A 19,383-nucleotide genomic window follows, 5' to 3' on the forward strand; every position below is an offset into this window, starting at 1 on the left:
AGCTTCCTTTTTCCTTTTTCTCGTTATTTAAACACAAAACAAGAAAATACTCAACGTGTACCGAACAAAACAATACAATACGAAAAAGTGCAGTAAATTGCAGTAAAACAAGCACACTGGAATGTCTATATCACATCACTAGGGGGCAGCAGAGTGCTAATCTGCCCGGCTAACAGCGTAGAATGAACAGGTTACGCTGCTAGAGGAATATAGATCACATTTAAAGCGGAAAAACGCTAATTTTTGTGAGTTTATTGGAAAAAAAAGGTAAGATTCTCAGTTATTAATGAGTGGCTGATGTTTATCTGTAACTGGGGTCTTGAATTATCAGTTGGTTTCAGTAAAGTTGTAACGCTTGCTACGTCTGAGCTAGCCTAATAAGCTAACAATACACCATGAAAATTAGCTCATTCAGCCTGTAGTTGAGTTAGTTTTGCAGCTTCTTCGATGCTGATGACTAGTGAGGCTATTTAAGAGGTTAAAAATTAATTAACTTTACATATACCACAGCTTAAAATACCAGAAAGTGACTGAACATGACGATCCTAAGGCTACTTTCAGACAGAGCAGTGTCTCCATACTATTCTCTCAGCAATTACATTTAGTACATTCATCCAAATCCCTGTTTAGACTTTTTATTCATCACCTTAACACAGGTTTGTGTACGAGACTGAAGTTGGCATCCAATAAGCTGGCATCTGATAAGACTTTTTCGGTCCACCTTAAAATGTCAAATCGCCTGAAGATGGCAGTATTCAGTCGTTTTCCTGTTTATTTCTGTGTCTTTTTCTGATCAACACCACGTAGGAACAGGTCCTTATATAAAAAGACTTCAAATCCGGACTGGATTATTCATCAGAGCCTAAGCATTCATGAAAACGTAGTCTATGATTAGTGAAACCTTTATTCTATTTGTCAAAATGCAAAAAAGGCTCATTCCACTGATTTTTGGCTCATTCAGACCACATAAGACCAGGTCCAGGTCTAGAACCACAGCACTTAGACTCCTCAAACCTGGACTGAATTATTCATCAGAACCTAAGCATTTATAAAAAACACAGTCTCTGATTTGTAAAACCTTTATTCTATTTGTGAAAACTAAAAAAGGCACATTCTTCTGATTTTTGGATTATCTTATATAATTATTATTTTGGACATTAGACCAGGTCTAGGGTCCAGAACCACAGCACTTAGACTAATTCTAGGTGCCTTGGTTTCACAAACCAGGGACTGTGTTTTCATGAATGTTTAGGCCCCGAATAATATTTCAGTCCAGGTTTGAGGAGTCTAAGTGCTGTGGTTCTGGACCTGGTCTAATGTGGTCTGAATGAGACAAAAATCAGTGGAATGTGCTTTTTTTTGCATTTTCACAAATAGAACAAAGGTTTCACAAATCAGGGACTGTGTTTTTATGAATGTTTAGGCTTTTAAAGATTAATCCAGTCCAGGTTTGAAGTCTGTTTTTTATGTGGTTTTATATAAGGACCTTTTCCTATGTGGTGTTGATCAGAAAAAGACAGAAATACACAGGAAAACGACTGAATACCGACATCTTCAGGCGATTTGACATTTTTAAGGTGGACCGGAAAACTCTTATCGGATGCCAACTTCAGCCTTGTGGTTTGTGTGACATTCTTTGTTATCATGTCCGTCTGAATATGAATTTAACCTCCTATGCTTGGTTTGGACCCTCAGACTTCAGACAGGTTGATGTTTGTTTGTCTCTCCTTGTCTCCCTCATGTCAGCATCGCCATCATGTCAGGTGGGCCACCAGTGAGGGTCAGCATCGAGTCCTCCTGTGAGAAGCAGGTACAGGAAGTGGCCCTGGATGGGACAGAGACATATGTCCCTCCTCTGTCCATGTCCCAGAACCTGGCAAAGCTGGCCCAAAGAATTGACTTCAGCCAGGAATCTGACTCTGAGGGGGAAGGAGCTGAGGGCGAACCCAGGGACCGGGAGTGGGGCAAGCAGGACCCAGAGGAGGAAGAAGGTATCACCAGAGACACAAACAAGCAACAGATTTATCAGATGACCACAGATGATTGTTCCAGACAGATTGATTCAAAGTAAAACACACTCCTTAGAGTTATTTTTGCTCCTTCCATCAGGTTATAGTTTATGTTTTTCTTTGCACAGGCACAGTAAAGTTTCAGCCGTCTCTTTGGCCCTGGGACTCGGTGCGTAACAACCTGCGCAGCGCCCTGACAGAGATGTGCGTCCTCTATGACGTGCTCAGTGTGGTGAAGGAGAAGAAGTACATGGCGTTGGACCCAGTGTCTCAGGATCCAGCTGCTAGCAAGGTAAACTGATGGAAGATCACTTACTGTAGCAGGGTTCCCCGGATCCTTGAAAAGTCTTAAAAGGCATTGAATTCATAATTCTAAAAATAATAATAATAATAAGGCCTTAATTGGCATTAAAATGTCTTAAATCCAATTTTCAAAAGTCTTAAAAATTTAACCACATCAATAAGATTTATGTTAGATTGAACGTATCTATTTTTCAAAGAGAATTCACTGATTTGTTGTCATGGCAACATTGTGTAATCACAAAAGCAGAACTAACAAAGCAGTGATGTGGCTGCACCAGGATCTTTCAGAGCAGACGCATGTCTTGGTTTTAACTACAGTGCCTGGAGAGGGAAAAATAGGTGAAAAACTGGCAAAAAAAAAAAAAAAAAAAATCCAAAAGTGGCTTAGGAAAATTGATTATGGCAGCAAACTTGGAAATTAAATTTGAAATTAAATTCAGAAAACATGTAAAAATTTCAAAAATGTTTCTGACTGTGGTCAAAAAAAATGAATGGGGGCAAAATAGGAATAAAGGTATGAAAACGGGCTTAAAAAGATAAAAATGGACCAGAAGTGGGACAAAGTGTATGAATGAAGGTCAAAAACGGGATGAAATTGCAAAAACCGGGCAAAAATGGTATGAAAGTGGAAAAAGGATAATAAATAGGTGCAAAATAGGTATGAAATTGCAAAAAAAAAAAGGAAAATTTTGCAAAAAAATCCAAAAGTAGCTTAGGAAAATAGTTTTTCGCAGCAAAATTGGGAATCAAATTTGATATTAAATTTCAAAAAACATGTAAAAATTACAAAAATGTTTCTGACAGTGGCCAAAAAATGATGAATGGGGGCAAAATAGACATAAAGCTGTAAAAATGGGGTTAAAAAGAAGACAAAAAGTGATGTTTTATTTAAAATAAACATTGGGTTAAAATGGCCTCTCACCCAGGTAAATCTTGTGGTGTTTTTATTTTATTGGTTTGTTTGTTTCAGTTGTGGTTTGTTGTCAACTTGGTCTGAAATTTGATTTCAAACAGCCTCAAAAAAGTCTTAAATGGTCTTAAATTTAACTTGGCTTGAGCTGTAGGAACCCTGTGTAGGTCACTATCCCAGTTTTGTTTTTATGTATTTTGTATCTTTCTGTCCCTCACACAGACCCCACAGGTGTTCCAGTTGATCAGCAAAAAGAAGTCTCTGGGCACAGCCGCTCAGCTGCTCCTGAAGGGGGCAGAGAAGCTCAGTAAGTCTGTGGCGGAGAACATGGAGAACAGGAGGCAGAGGGACTTCAACTCCGAGCTGCTGCGACTTCGCTCGCAGTGGAAACTACGGAAAGTGGGCGACAAAATCCTGGGAGACCTCAGCTACAGAAGCGCAGGTGGGAAATATGCAAGCTGTATATGAAAGAAAAGATTTTAACTTGTTATTAAACCTCAACCTTTCATATTTTGACTTTTCACAGGTTCCCTTTTCCCTCATCACGGCACCTTTGAGGTGATCAAGAACACAGACATCGACCTGGACAAGAAGATCCCAGAGGACTACTGCCCCCTGGATGTCCAGATCCCCAGTGATCTAGAAGGATCTGCTTACATCAAGGTGAGAGGAAACAAACACTGAAGGAAATGCTGCTCACACTCACACACCAGCCTCATCGTTTAGTTTTTAACACTATGGACGTGAGGAACATGTTTCTGTGACGTTCTCTTTAGGTCTCCATCCAAAAACAAGCTCCAGATATCGGTGATCTGGGAACCGTCAACCTGTTCAGGAGGCCTCTGAAGACCAAAGCTGGTGAGTTTGGCTGCAGCATCTGAAGAGGAGCACACTCCTGGCTCTGACGGAGCTGCTTGAATCGTGTTTGTTGTCTCCGTCAGGTACTCAGCCGTGGCACGTGAAGCTGGAGGCGGCTCAAAACGTCCTGCTCTGTAAGGAGATCTTCGCTCAGCTGTCCAGAGAAGCTGTCCAGATCAAATCTCAGATCCCGCACATCGTGGTGAAGAATCAGATCATCTCACAGCCTTTCCCAGGTGGGACCAAACCCAACAAACTCCATCTCTGTGACCCAGAGCTTTATTTTTGTCAGGAAACAAACTTCATTTCATCTTTCTCTCAGGTCTGCAGCTCTCCATCTCTCTGTGCCACTCAACGGGGGAGAAGAAAAACCAGCGAGGGTCTCCAGAGAAACCGAAACCAGACGACCATCTTTACGTGCTGGAGCACAACCTGCATCAGATGATGAGAGAGGTGAGACACTGACGGACAGGATCTGCAGAGAAATGTAGCTCTCTCTGTGTTGGAGATAAACGGAGAAGATTTTTAGTTTAATGATCTGAGTCATTGATTAATCTTATGTGCTGTAGGAAAAAGGCTAAGATCAGCTGATGGGTATTGATGAGTAACGACACTGACACTAAAAAAAAATCCTGTGTTAACATTTTGTTGAACTACTGATAAGGAATATTATTAATATTATTTTCAAAATTTGAATTTTTTGTAAAAATTTTAACTTAAAAAAAATCTTGAAATGTTTGCAAAAATGTAATATTTCAAATTTTTTTGTTTTTTTTTCTCTTGATATTTCAAAATTTTGTGGGTTTTTTTTCATTTTTTTTAATTCCATTTTTGAATCTTTGCAAGTTTTAAAATTTCACAATTGTTTTTTTTATTTGAAAAACTTTTGCAAAAATTCAAAATGAAAAAAATTCAATGTTTTAAAATGTTTGCAATTTTTAAATATTTTAAGAATATTTGCATAAATATTTAAAACTCCTTTTGTCCGAAATATCTTAAATTTCGAAGTCTTTGCGATTTTTTTTTGTTTGATTTTTGAAATTTTAAAATGATTTGCAATTTGCAATCTTATGACATTTCAAATTATGACATAACAGAGTGCAAAAATCTTGAAATGTTTGCAAATATTTGATATATCAAAATTTTTAGATTTTTTTTATTCAATTTTTTTATTTTAATTCTTAAATTTTGCATTTTTTAAATTCAAAACCTTCTGCAAAATTTCAAAACATTTTGCAATATTTTGGAATTTTTGCAACTCCAAAAATTTTAAGAAAATTTGCATTTTTTTTTCAAACTCCTGATTAATTTTGAAAATTCAACATTTTTGCAAGTTTTGCAAATTTTGTTAATTTGATTTTTTTTTTTATTTCTGCAGATTTATTCAAAATTGAAAAACTTAACACCACATGTACAATTTTATTAGTTAAGAAAACTCAGTTTTTTAATAATTATTCACTGGGTTCTGACTATGTGTAGAATTTTATTCACTTTAATTTCTTTCTTGTGAAGATAATTTTTTTGAATAAATTTTTTTGCAAATCTTTAAAATCAAAGGGTTTTTGAAATTTTTCAAATTTTTGAAATCTATTTTATCAAAAATTAGAAATTTTTCTTTGATTTTTTTTGGCAAACCTATTCAAAAAAAAGACATCACATGTACATTTTCATAAATACAAAATTCTTCACATCTAGATTTTTCCTCAGAGTCTAAGTATGTTTTGAATTTTATACACTTTGCGCCTTTAATGTGAAGTTAAAAATTATTTTGTGTCTCCTGAATGACGTTAATCCAGCTGAGCTGAGGAAAATTGGCTCCTATCAAAGTAAAGGTTCCAGACCTCTGGTCATGGCGTGATGCTATGTTGCTATAATGTTTAAATGTTGTGTTTCTGAACATGTAATGAAACTTCCTGCAGACCCCACCTTTAAAGTTTGTTGCTGTGAACATGAGGAGATTTCAGTTTTTCTCTCTGTTTCTGTTTCTTTAAAAACCAAAGTCTTTACAGTTTTTGTGACCAAACTTGTGTCTCTGTCAGTTCCACAAGCAGCAGCTCAGCTCCATGGTGATGCCCCATCCTGCTAGCGCCCCCTTTGGCCACAAACGCTTACGCCTGGCAGGACCGCTGGCCTACGACAAATCTGAGATCTCCAGCCTGCAGCAGAGCGAGGGGCTGCTGGAGAAGATCATCAAACAGGCCAAACACATCTTCCTCCGCAGCAGGTAGGAAGACTCAGGGAGGCGCTTCATCGTGTGTTTTATAAATATACGACACGTGTTCAGTCAGAGCAGTGACCTCTGTGAACGCTGAGTGACCATATCAGTGTCCGTGGTTTTCAGGACGGCACGGACCATCGACAGCCTCGCCAGCCGCATCGAAGACCCTCAGATCCAGGCTCACTGGTCCAACATCAACGACGTGTACGAGTCCAGCGTCAAGGTGCTCATCACGTCTCAGGGCTACGAGCAGATCTGCAAGTGAGTCCAGAAAAGAGTCACGATTCGGCCCTGACGATTTCCCAGGGATGAGGTCTAATGTGTGTGTGTGTGTGTGTGTGTGTGTGTGTTCAGGTCCATCCAGCTGCAGCTGAACATCGGCGTGGAGCAGATCCGAGTGGTGCACAGAGACGGACGCGTGGTCACGCTCTCACATCAGGAGCAGGAGCTGCAGGACTTCCTCCTCTCACAGGTCCCGCCTCCGTCTCTAACTCTGCACGTTTTTAAATACCACGCTCATTTTTGATCCTCCAGTCACATTTCTCCGTCCTCCTCTTCCTCCAGATGTCTCAGCATCAGGTGCACGCTGTCCAGCAGCTGGCCAAAGTGATGGGCTGGCACGTGCTGAGCTTCAGTAACCACGTGGGTCTGGGTCCCGTGGAGAGCATCGGGAACGCGTCTGCAGTCACCGTCGCTTCTCCTAACGGAGAGTACGCCATCTCAGGTAAGACGTGACGTGTTGGAGGCTGTTGGAGGCTGTGAGAGCGTCTCAGTCAGACGAGGACGTCCTAACTCGTCTTTTCCTGACTGATCCTGACCTGAAAGCGCTCCAGCACAGAGTCAAACCTGTTTCATTCTGAGTTCAGGGGCTCAGATTCTCCTCTTTCTAAAAGAAGTCGAGCAGCTCTCACATCGCTGTCATATTTCTGTTTGTCTCTGCGGCAACATGTGCCGAGGAGCAGGAGCCAGGGTCACACCCTGCCTGACACCCTGCCTAACACCCTGCCTAACACCCTGCCTGCCCGTGGCTGTTGTTGGAAGTGAGATAAGTTGGCGGTCGCTCAGAGAGGCAGGTTGATACAGGCTGGAGGATGAGAGTGTGAATCATAAATAACTCCTGGAATGCATCAAACTAACCTGGTTCCTGATCCAGACGTGTGAGGCTCATCTCCAGCAGTTAGAGTCAGATTTAACTCCAGCTGAGAGGAACACTGTGTTTAAAGCTGGGTCTGCAGATTCCTTTAGATTAAAAAAAATAAAAAAAATAAATATTTTTTTTCCTACAGAGGGTATTGATAAATTAATTAATTAATTTATTGATAGATTAATATTGTTTAAAGACACTGACACTAAATAAGATCCTGCGTTAACATTTTGTTAAACTAATGATGAGTTAGGGAATATTATTGATAAAAGTTTTAAAATTTGAATCTTTTTACAATCATTTTAAATTGCAAAAATCTTGAAATGTTTGCAAACAATATTTCAGAAATTTGTGATTTTTTAATTAAAAGAAATTTTTTTAGAAAGTTCACAAAATTTAGCATTTTCGATTCAAAAAAATTGCAATATTTTTGAATTTTTTCAATGTCAAAGATTTAAAGAAAATTTGCAAAATTTTTGAAACTCCTGATAATTTTTGAAAATTCATAATTTCTGCAAGTTTTTTTAATTTGAGATTTTTTTAATTTTTGCAAATTAATTAAATATTGAAAAGCTAAACACCACATGTATAATTTAATTAATTAAAAAAAACTCAGTTTAGAATAATTATCTAAACGGGAAGATTAGATATTTAGTCATTTGTTTTTGCAAACATCTTATATCCCTAATATCTGAAATTTTGAAATCTTTGCAATTTTATTTTTAATTTTTGAAATTTCAAATTATTACATTTTAAAGTGCAAAATCTTAAATCTTCTTTTTTTTTTTCAATTTTTAAAATTTGCATTTTTAAAATTCAAAACCTGCAAAAGTTCAAAACATTTTGCAATATTTTGGAATTTTTGCAATTCCAAAATTTTAAGAAAATGTACAAAATGTTTTGAAACTCCTGATAATGTTTGAAAATTCAAAATTTTTGCCAGTTTTGCAAATTTCGTCAATTTATATTTTTAAAAATTTCTGCAAATTTATTAAAGATTGAAAAACTAAACACCATATGTACAATTTTTATTAATTTACAAACTCCTAGTTTATTTAATTATTCACTGGATTCTGACCATGTATAGAATTTAATGCAATTTATCGTGTTTATCATGAAGATAAAGTAGATTCTTTGGCTCCTGAATGACTCTAATCCAGGTGAGCTGAGAGAAAATGTCTTGTATCAAAGAAAAGTTTGCAGACCTCGGGTCATGACATGATGCTGCATCGCTGTAATGTTTAAAAGAAACTTCCTGCAGACCTCACCTTTAAAGTTTGTTGCTGTGACCATGAGGAGATTTCAGTTTTTCTCTCTGCTTCTGTTTCTACCCAGTGCGTAACGGCCCAGAGAGCGGGTGCAAAGTTCTGGTCCAGTTCCCGCGCAGCCAGACCAAAGAGCTCCCTAAGAGCGACGTGATCCAGGAGGCCAAGTGGAGCCACCTGAGGGGGCCCTGCAAAGAGGTCCACTGGAGCAAGATGGAGGGCCGAAACTTTGTGTATAAGATGGAGCTCCTCATGGCTGCACTGACCCCCTGTCCTTAGACACAGACTCTGTTTGTCCTCAGAGGACGCCGAGCTGCAGAAACAACGTCGTCACAGGAACTCTGTGAAAACACGACCTGTTTCCAGCTCTCTGACCTTCATTCGTCCTGTCCCAGCAGCATCTGCTGCCTTCTCTTTCTGTAACAGTTAATAACCTTTACCAAACAGTATCAAAATAAAGAGCTGACTTTGTTCATGATTGTTGCAAGGCCATTTGTTCCTGCAGCCTGTAAAACAGCAACATACAGGAACACTTCTTCTAAATCACTACTTTCAGACTCACATCAGAAATACCAACCACTTCTGGTTTTCATTCATAAAAACTTCACTCAACAACTGGTGGAGTGTTTCTCCATTCATCATCTCAGTTTGACACAAAACACCGGGGGTACGGCTCCGAGTTTTTCCAGTTTTCAGGTCTTTGAAAAAGCTTGTTAGAGGCAGTGCACTGCACAACACTTGAATCATATCAAGTGTTTTTGTCTTATTTTCAGTAGAAAATGTCTTTTTAGACTTAAAATGAGCCACACACACTGAGCAGTCCAGAAAAATGTTTTCTTTCATGTTATTTAAAGATTAATGGCTTATAGCATGTAAAAAAAAAAGTGTGTCAATGGAAAAAAAGAAAAGTTTCTTGTATTAAGATATTATTCTAGTTTTTAGCAAATTTTTCTTTTTCCATTGGCATTTTTTTATCCTTTTTTTTTCTGGAGGAAAGTACAGATTTTAATTCTGTGTGAATAAAATTATTTAATTGAAAATGTGCAGGCTATAGATGATTGCTTGATATGTAGCAAGACATCAGTAAAACAACAGAAAATTATAAGTTAAGCAATAAAAAATCAATGTTATCAAATTCAAGAATTCTTCCTGAAATGTTGATATTTTTGCAAACATTCTCAATTAAATAGGAAAAAAAATGGATATTTGCAATTCCAAAAATGTTTCTAGTTTTTGCAAATTTTTATTCTAAAAATTTTTGTAGTTTTTAATTTTTTTTGCATTTTTTTCACATTAAACCTTTTTTTAAAATTTTTGCAAAATTTCAAATTACACATAATTTTGCAAATATTTTTTTAATTTCCAAAATTTTACCAATATATATATATATATATATATATATATATATATATATATATATATATATATATATATATATATATATATATATATATATATATATATATAATTTTTTTCAAATTACACATAATTACACATAATTTTGCAAATATTTTTTTAATTTCCAAAATTTTACCAATATATATATATATATATATATATATATATATATATATATATATATATATATATATATATATATATATATATATATATATATATATATATATATATAATTTTTTTTTTCTTTACGAATTTATGAGCATTATTTTTTTTTATTAATTTCTGCTTAGTTTTGAAAATTCTTATATTTTTCGAAACTGCAATTTTTTTTACTGTTTTTTTTATTTCAGCAAATTTAAATAAAATGAAAAACTGTTTCTTGTTACAAGCAAATTTTTTTTTTTTTTTTTTTTTTTTTTGTGTCTTTAAAAAACTTGAAAAAAAATCTGGACTGACCTGGTAAATGTGGCTCATATTTAGTTTGATAAAACAATTTTTTATTAAAATAAGACAAAAACACTTGATAAGATTTCAGTTTTTTGCAGCGTGAAAAAAGTCAAACCCTTTAACTCTCTCACACACACACACACACACACACACACACACACTTCTTTTTCAGTGACAATAAATACAGTTTTTTAATGTCCGTCTGTTGTGAGTGATATTTACATCCAATCCAGCGCCGTCGTTGTGTCTTTGTACAATCTGTAGACGAGTTTTTACAGTAATGTGCAGTTTTTACAGCTGTCTGAAAGTTTCAGCTTTAATAAAAAAATATCTTGAACATCCTTTAGGAGCTGTCCTGGTGTTGCAGATCTTCAGAGCCGGGCGTCCGTCAGAGCGGCTGCAGCTCTGTTGCATCATTTTCTGCACAAAGGGAGAATTAAACGTGTGAATAAAGGAACATAAACGTCAGAGAGCTGCTGTCACTGAGCTTTAAAGCTCCCTGCAGACCTTTGTACCCACACACACCCAGACTCAGACACAATAGATAACTTTAACCCACATTCCCGCCCATAAACCTGCACCCACACAGCCCTGACAAAGCCTGAGTAAGCTCCCGTCTGCAGGGAAAACCACGCTCAAACCACGCTCAAACATCAGGGTTAGTTTATGAAAGAGGGTAAAATAAACGACACGTGTTGGAGCAGCTGAACGTGTCCCTGTCTTTATTCTCCAACAAGCTGCTGTAGTTTTTCTCCACCTGTCCACCAGGGGGCCTGAACTGAACAGGTGTGGCCTCCGTCTTTACCTGGCATCTGTTTCCTGCGTCTCCAGGCCTTGATCTTCCTGTACGCTTTGTCCAGGAGCCACATGGTCAGCATGAGCAGCCCGGCCAGGCAGGCCAGAGCCAGCGCAGAGACCGACAGGTACTGAAGGTCCTCATAGATCACCTCTGGAGGACGGAGACAGAGGAGGGACATATTTACTTCATCAGGCACTTAGAGCAAAGAGGCCCAGAGCAAACAGCTTGTTCAGAAACACAAACAGAAACACGTCAGGAATGCTGCTCCGAGCCCACAGTGAGGATCACTAACACACATCTGACGCTTCAGTCTCAAACAGACAGAAACAGAAAGTTTAACTCTGTGTGCGTCAGGTATCAGGACGTGTGGTGATCACAGATAGGTCTGTGTTTACAGATGAGTCACTACGATAGAGTCAGAGAGTTTCCGCTGTAACACCTGAGAGGTAAACAGCCATCAAGATGTCAGCGCGGACTCTCACAGTCTACAGGAAACATCAGGAAGCTGCGTTCAAGAGCAGAATGAAGGAGCTGTTCATCCTACTGTGGTTGGTTTGTTTAAAGGGCTTTTAATTTGAAAGTTGGGTTTCACTTCCTCTGTTTAATCAAAGTTTGTTGATAAGAAATCTGAAAAGGATTATTTTTTTTGTTTGTGTTTTTCTTAGGACAACAATACATAAGCACAAAATATTTTCAAAAATCCTGTTCCAGCTCAAAGGTGTTAAAGTTTAGCATTCTTTCTTTATTATTTTTTTTATTTTTATTTTTTAATACAAAACTATAAAAGAAAATAACAGAAAAATAGTTTAGTAGTTCTTTTTTTATCATATTATTTTTTTATTTTTTGAATTATTTCAAAAAGAAGTGTTTTTTTTTTAAACAACAAAACTACAAAAGAAAATAACAGAAAAACAGTTTAGTAGTTCTTTTTTTATCATATTATTTTTTTTATATTTTTCCATTTTTTTAAAAAAAGAAAAGTGTTTTTTTTTTTTTTTTTTTTTAATTGAGTGTTTGCAAGACACATTAATGATGCACTGACTTTACGTCAGCACGTCAGGTGTCAAATTCTCCACAGTTCCCAGATTATTGCTCCAACTTTAGCAAACATAAAATAACTTGGAATAAAAAGTTTCCGACCTTTTAGTAAATATTATTTTCCTTTGCTATCTATTTATCAACGTTTATTTATTTAGTTTGGTTAAATTTGATTTTAATGGCATTGTTTATAGGAGAGAGTTGACTACTGAAAAATATAAGTTATCATTATTATTATTATTATTATTATTATTATTATTATTATTATTATTATTATTATTATTATTGTGTATTTTTTTATTTATCATTTATATTTTTAATATCATTATTATAATTTATTTATTTAATATAATTATGATTATGATTATTATTATTAGTAGTAGTATTATTATTATTAAAATTAGATTTCTGTTTTTTTTTTCTCCCCAGAATTTTGACTTAAATCTCAAAATAATAAACAAAAAAATATGACTGGACCTTAGATTTATTATTTTCCTTTCAGTGGCCAAAATCTTTTTTTTTTTTTTCTTTTTTTAAAGTTATTGATTTATTGGTGACGCTCCCTCTGCGTTATCTTTGAATTTTGAGAACAAAAATGTGTAAATCTGGTACAAATTATTTTTTTACATTAATGAACAAGTTTTTTTTTAACAGTTCTGTCTTGAGGACACGTTCAGGTGCATTATCCTGTAACTCTGAAACTCATTTCATTAAGTGTCTATCACCACATGAAAGCAGTAAAAACCTTTAAAAACATAAATTTGTAGAAAAAGAAAAATGAAGCTGATTTTCATGATGAGGAAAGGTTTGAGTCACAGGAGCAGCCTGAGCTCAGCGGCTCCTCTTCCACCAACACAGACGCTCAGAGGCTCAGAGGCCGCCTCACACATCCAAATATCCAGACACGCTTGAGAAATAAGCAAACACATGTTGCCTTAGTGCTGTTGAGCAAGGCACCCTCATGTTAAGGCAGTCTGAGTGGAGCTCACAGCTGTGGCTTCACTTCATGCTCAGACCTGGACCAGAGGAGCTCAGACCTGGACCAGAGGAGCTCAGACCTGGACCAGAGGAGCTCAGACCTGGAGCCTGGCGGTCCAAGGATCTCTGAGGTCAGATCAGGGTCCGCCCCCACTCACCGTTAACTTTCAGGACAAACCCCGTGTCCTTGCTGCTTCCTGTGGCGTCAGTGACCGTGACCACGTAGTATCCGGCGTCCGGCAGCCTGAGGTCGGACAGGCCCATGGAGCCGTTGTCGTAGTGCTGCACTCTGCTGCTGTAATCCAGCGTTATGTTGGTGAACGCCCCCCGCCTCCAGGTCCCGATGGTGCGGCTCACCGCCCCGGACATGAAGGTCCACTGAACGGTGGGGATCCCAACGCAGGTCACATCCACCGAGAAGAAGACGTCCTCCTGCACCGAGCGCGTCAGGCTCCTCTGGGGGGAGTGGATGGAGATGGCTCCAGCTGCAGGAAGAGACGGAGACGAGTTAAAAGCTGATCATAGATCACAGGGGACACATCAGGAGGACACATCAGGAGGACACAGACAGAGTGAAGGAAGCTGCTGAGACAGTTTTAGACTGATAAACCAAAACATTATGACCTCCTGCACTGAAACAACTGAAAATATAATAATAAACTAAGACATTAATGAACTAAATCTTCATCCCATCTGTCAATAAAGCCTGCCACCGCTCTACTTCACCTCCTACAACATCAACAGCCCACCAACTTTCCATGCACCTGTGGCTAACCTCAAGTTTTACAGCCCTGGGAAGATAACTACATCTACAAAAAGACTAATCTGGAAGAAAATACTGATTTTAATTCTGTGAGGATGGATTCATTTAACTGACAACGTGACAGATTAATATACATGATTGATATGTGGCAAGACATGAGCAAAGAATAAAAAACAGTGAGCTTGTCAATATATATTATCAAGATTAAGTTTTTTTTTCACAATTTCATAATTGATTTTTTTTGGCAAACTTTTAAATTTCTTTTTTTCAAAAATTTTTTTTTACTTTCTGAAATTTTTGTATATGATTATATATATATATTTTTTGCATATTTTAAAATTTTCAAAAAACATTGAAAACAGAAAAAAAATCTATTTTTTTTTTAAATTGCCAGCTTAATATACATGCTCGATATGTGACAAGACATCAGCAACCAACAAAAAAAGTTGAGTTAAGAACTATTATCTACTAATCCTATAGAATTCAAGTTTATTTCCTTAAAAAAAAAAAAAAAAAAAAAAAAAAAGATATGTTTAGCAATATTATCAATAAATTTTTATCAAATGTAAGCATTCTTTTTAAAAACTAAATTTTTTTTGCAAATTTATTACTTTTTTTTATTTAGAAATTAAATTTTCTGGCAAATTTTTGAATTTCTTTTTTTTTTCAAAATTTTTGTTAATTTTCTGAAATAATTGCACATTTTAGAAGTTTCAAAAAACATTGAAATGGAAAAAAAAATCTAAAATTTGATTATTATTTTTTTTTAATTGCCACATGTCATACTTGATATTTGACAACACATCAGTAAACAACAAAAAATGATGAGTTGAGAAACAATATCTACCTATTTTATAAAATTCAAGTATATTTTTTAAAATCTTGAAAATTTCTTTTTACATCAAAATTTCAAAATTGTTAAAGAATTAATGTAAATATATATATTTTTGCAATTTTTTAAATGTGAAAAATTCTGAAATATTTGCAACCTTTTGAAATTTCTTTAAAAAAAAAATTCAAAACTGTTAAAAAAAAGTTTATATAATTTCTAAATTTTATGAATTATTTTGCAAGTTTAATAGAATAAAAAAAATTAAGACATTACATGCCACTGCTTGTTTCAGTAATTATTCCCTAGATTTTAACCACGTATAAAATTTGATCCAGTGTTTTTTTTTATCTTTATCGTGAAGATAAAGTAGATTTTGTGGCTCCTGAGTGACTTTAATCCAGGTGAGCTGAGGAAAAACAGCTCCTATCAAAGTAAAGGTTGCAGACCTCTGATCAGACCGAGAACAACCAGACAAAAACTTTTTGCAGTGAGCAGAGTGTTTGTGGATGAGTTCAGTCTGTAACTCTAACGAGTGTTTACAGCGGGGGATAAGTGGGTCAGAGAAAAGCTCTGAGGTGATTTATTGAGAGGTTTGTCGTGTGATAGCTGCCCTACTTGGACCAGGGTTAAACAGTAGCTCAGAGGTAACGGTGTTTATAACTCTGTGTGACCTGTTTTAACCTTTCTCTTTCTGGTTATCCATCCACCACACGTCACGTCCTCCTGTAAATAATCCAACTGTGTCAGATCACACAGACCAGCAGAGACCAGCGTTAGGGTCTCTGTGAGGGGTCAGGGGTTCTGGCAGCGAGCTGACCTGTTGGGAAGGTGTGAGTGGCTCGTGTGTGTGGCCTCAGAGCCTGTAGCATGAGTAACAGTTCTCCTGTTTTAATACACTAAAAAACGAAAATCTTATCAAGTGTTTTTGTCTTATTTTCAGGAGAAATTGTCTTATTATCCTCGATGTGAGCCACATTCACCTGATCAGTTCAGAAAAATCTCTGATATCAAGTTATTTCGGGACAAAAATTGAACTCAAGATTGCTTGTACCAAGTAACACAGTTTTTACAAATTTGCTGAAATAAAAAATTCAATTAAAAAAAAACTGCAAAAGTTTCTGAAAAAAAAACTAAGCAGAAATTAGGAAAAAAAAGAAAAGAAATGTAATAAATTGCAAAAAAAAAAATTAAAATATTTTGCATTTTGGTAAGGTTTTTGAAATTAAAATAAAAAAATAAATGTATCATTTGAAAATTTGCAAAAAATTCAAAAATAGATAAAATTAAAAATAATTCAAAAAGTACTTAAAAAAATAAAAATGAAAAATTTTCAAAAAATACAAACATTTTTAGAATTATCATATATTTGCAAACAGTCATCTACAGCCTGTACATTGTCAGGTAAATATATCTATACACACATAATTAAAATCTGTATTTTCTGCCAGAAAAAAGGTAGAAAAAAAAAATCTGCCAATGGAACAAGAAAAAATGTCTTAAACTAGAATCATGTCTTAATACGAGAAACTTTTCTCTTGTTCCATTGGCAGATTTTTTTTATGTGTTTTAAGCAATTAAGATCTCATTTTGTCTCATTTTGACAAGAATTTTTGTTTGATTTTCAGGAGAAATTGTCTTATTATCCTCGATATGAGCACCATTCATCTGATCATTCCAAAAAAATGTCTGGTTTCAAGTTATTTAAAGACAAAAATTTGCTTGAAACTAGAATAATGTCAGATTTATTTTCTTACTTACTACAAAAAATTCAGACCTCAATTTGTCTTTAAATATCCTAAAATCAATGTGGCTCAAATCGAGTATAATAAGACAATTTCTACTGAAAATAAGATAAAAACTTGTCAAAATGAGACAAAATGAGATCTCAATTGCTTAAAACAAATTTTAATAAAATAAATAAATAATATAAAAAAAATTGCCAATGGAACAAGAGAAAAGTTTCTTGTATTAGGACATGATTCAAGTTTTAAGCAATTTTTTCTTGTTTCATTCCATTTTTTTTATTTACCTTTTTTCTGGAAGAGAATACAGATTCTAATTCTGTGTGTATGGATACATTTAGCTGACAATCTGCAGGCTATAGATGCATGTTTGCAAATACATGGCAATTCTAAAAGTGTGAATTTTTTATTTTAAAATTTTTTGAAGTCTTTTTTTTTTTTTTTTACATTTTAATTTTTTTTTGCAAATTTTCAAATTATACAACTTTTTAATTTTTTATTTTTAAAATTTCAAAAACCTTACGAAAATATAAAATATTTCAAAATTATTTTGCAAATGTATAAAATTTCTTTCTTTTTTAAAATTTTTGCTTAGTTTTAAAACTTTTTTTTTTAGAAACTTTTGCCAATTTTTTAAAATTATTTCTTTTATTTCAGCAAATTTGTAAAAACTGTGTTTCTTGGTATAAACAATCTTGAACTCAATTTTGTCTTTAATAACTTTTAGACATTTATTTGGACTGCTCAGGTGAATGTGGCTCAGATTGAGATGCCTATTTGCAAATATATGGCAATTCTAAAAATGTCATTTTTCAATTTGTTATGTTATTTTGTAGGTTTTTTTTTTTTAACATTTTATCTATTTTTGAATTTTTTTCAAATTTTCAAATTATACATTATTTTTATTATTTATTTTTTTAATTTCAAAAACCTTATGAAAATGTAAAATATTTTTAAATTATTTTGCAAATTTGTTAAATTAATAAAATTTCTTTCAATATTTTTTTTTCACATTTCTGCTTGGTTTTGAAATTTTATTTTTTTTGGAACTTTTGCCATTTTTTTTAAATTATTTCTTTTATTTCAGCAAATTTTTAAAAAACTGTGTTTCTTGGTACAAGTAATCTTAAGCTCATTTTTATCTTCAATACCTTGAAATCAGACATTTTTCTGGACTGCTCAGGTGAATGTGGCTCAGATTGAGTCTAAAAAAAACATTTTTCACTGAAAATCAGACAAAAACACTTGGTGAGATTTCAGTTTTTTCTCTGATCTAAGGAAGAGGAATGAAACTGGTCAAACACGCTGAGAAAGAGCCAATCTAGGTCTGTCTGTTTCTCTGTGTGTCGGTCTGCGTCGCCCCTCTTTAAATATTTTCTCAGCACTTTGAGGCTGGGATCTGGTTCTGCTGGTGCTGTGTTTGCTTAATGAGGCACAGGTGAAGAATTCACCTGAGAGCAGCGCGCTGACTCAGACACACAGACGCTGAGTGGGAGGACGACTCCTCTAAGACAAACCAACCATGATGAAATAGTTACAGGAGGTCAGATTATTTCTCTGGAGCTGTGTGAAGGAATCCAAACAGGTTTTAACTCAGCAGGATAAACTAACTTTAACTCCTCTGGGTTTCCTCTGGAGCTGATGTTTACAGGCGTGAGGTAAAAGTGCTTACCTAGGTGACATAAATAGAGCGTGATGCTGATAAACACAGCCACATCCTGAACGTCCCACAGCCTGAAATGCCACATCAGAATCCCAGATCCATCGGACGAGCCAAGAAGAAGAAGCTCCCCCAGGTTGTTTCACATCCTGAAGTCGTCTCCTTTCTGCTTTCCTCCTCGATCAGCAGGTGTGTGTGTGTCCCCGTGTGTGTGTGTGTGTGTGTGTCGTTCTCCTCAGAAGTCAGCGCAGCAGCAGCTTCCCTCCTCTCTTTACGCCTGTGCTGGATTTCTCCTCATACCTGTGCAAGTCGGTGCCAGCCAGCCTCCACCTATCAGACAGGTCGAGCCAGAGATTACTGAACAAACATGTACTCAGCGCGCTGTGATCTCACACACACTCACACACACACACACGCCCAGAAACACACACTGAAGGAGAGAAGGATAGAGAGCAAACACATGTGTGTGTGTGTGTGTGTGTGTCAGCGTACCTGCGACCTCCCCCACTTCCTGCCCCGGCTGAACGGAGGACGGCAGCAGACTGAGAGCAGGTTGGCTGAAGCAGCTGGTATTCATGAAGTGACACACCTGGTCAAACACGTCAAACAGGAAGTGTGTGTTTGGTGCGTTTGCAGAGAGAAGCGCAAAGGAGGAGGTCACACCGACTCAGAGAAACACAAACCAAATTTAGACGCTTGGTGCTCGGGCTGTGAGTGAATGACTCCTCAGAGAAGCACGTTTTCAGACGTTTCAGAGTCTGTTTCAGAGTCTGTTTCAGTCTCTGCTCTTTGGTCCAAACATCAGAAACTTCAGACCCAGCGAGGACGAGGTGATAATCTTTGAGTAAGAGCTGCCACACCTTTAATCAGACTGTCAAATGAGTCTCACTGTGTTTACACTCAGGTCTAAACAATAAACAACAACCAGCCACACTGACCTTTCAATGGCTTTAAATAATAATAATAATAATAAAAAATATTATTGTTATTTATGAGCATTTTAAATCCATCCCAAT

At 35.8% G+C, this 19,383-nt stretch overlaps 2 protein-coding genes across 2 annotated transcripts; one reads left to right on the forward strand and one right to left on the reverse strand.

Moving 5' to 3' along the window:
- Positions 1–9: 9 nt before the first annotated feature.
- On the forward strand, positions 10–9,195 carry med17 (mediator complex subunit 17). The gene is made up of 13 exons (XM_074678805.1): positions 10–267; positions 1,747–1,991; positions 2,138–2,301; positions 3,445–3,664; positions 3,749–3,885; positions 3,999–4,080; positions 4,164–4,316; positions 4,403–4,533; positions 6,120–6,304; positions 6,422–6,559; positions 6,653–6,770; positions 6,863–7,022; positions 8,778–9,195. The coding sequence occupies exons 2-13, from the start codon at positions 1,757–1,759 to the stop codon at positions 8,984–8,986; spliced, it is 1,932 nt and encodes a 643-aa protein (XP_074534906.1). The 5' UTR covers positions 10–267; positions 1,747–1,756; the 3' UTR covers positions 8,987–9,195.
- Positions 9,196–10,705: 1,510 nt separating this feature from the next.
- vstm5 (V-set and transmembrane domain containing 5) lies at positions 10,706–18,936 on the reverse strand. Its single transcript, XM_074680154.1, has 5 exons — positions 18,860–18,936; positions 18,380–18,697; positions 13,529–13,855; positions 11,361–11,504; positions 10,706–10,975 (listed from the first exon to the last, which is right to left on the reverse strand). The coding sequence occupies exons 2-5, from the start codon at positions 18,453–18,455 to the stop codon at positions 10,944–10,946; spliced, it is 579 nt and encodes a 192-aa protein (XP_074536255.1). The 5' UTR covers positions 18,456–18,697; positions 18,860–18,936; the 3' UTR covers positions 10,706–10,943.
- Between the last annotated feature and the right edge of the window lie 447 nt (positions 18,937–19,383).

The sequence above is a fragment of the Halichoeres trimaculatus genome, unplaced genomic scaffold (assembly GCF_033239565.1).
Source record: "Halichoeres trimaculatus isolate MK-OKI-2021-1 unplaced genomic scaffold, fHalTri1.1 fHalTri1_scaffold_9, whole genome shotgun sequence".
In the NCBI taxonomy this organism is placed as follows: Eukaryota; Metazoa; Chordata; class Actinopteri; order Labriformes; family Labridae; genus Halichoeres; species Halichoeres trimaculatus.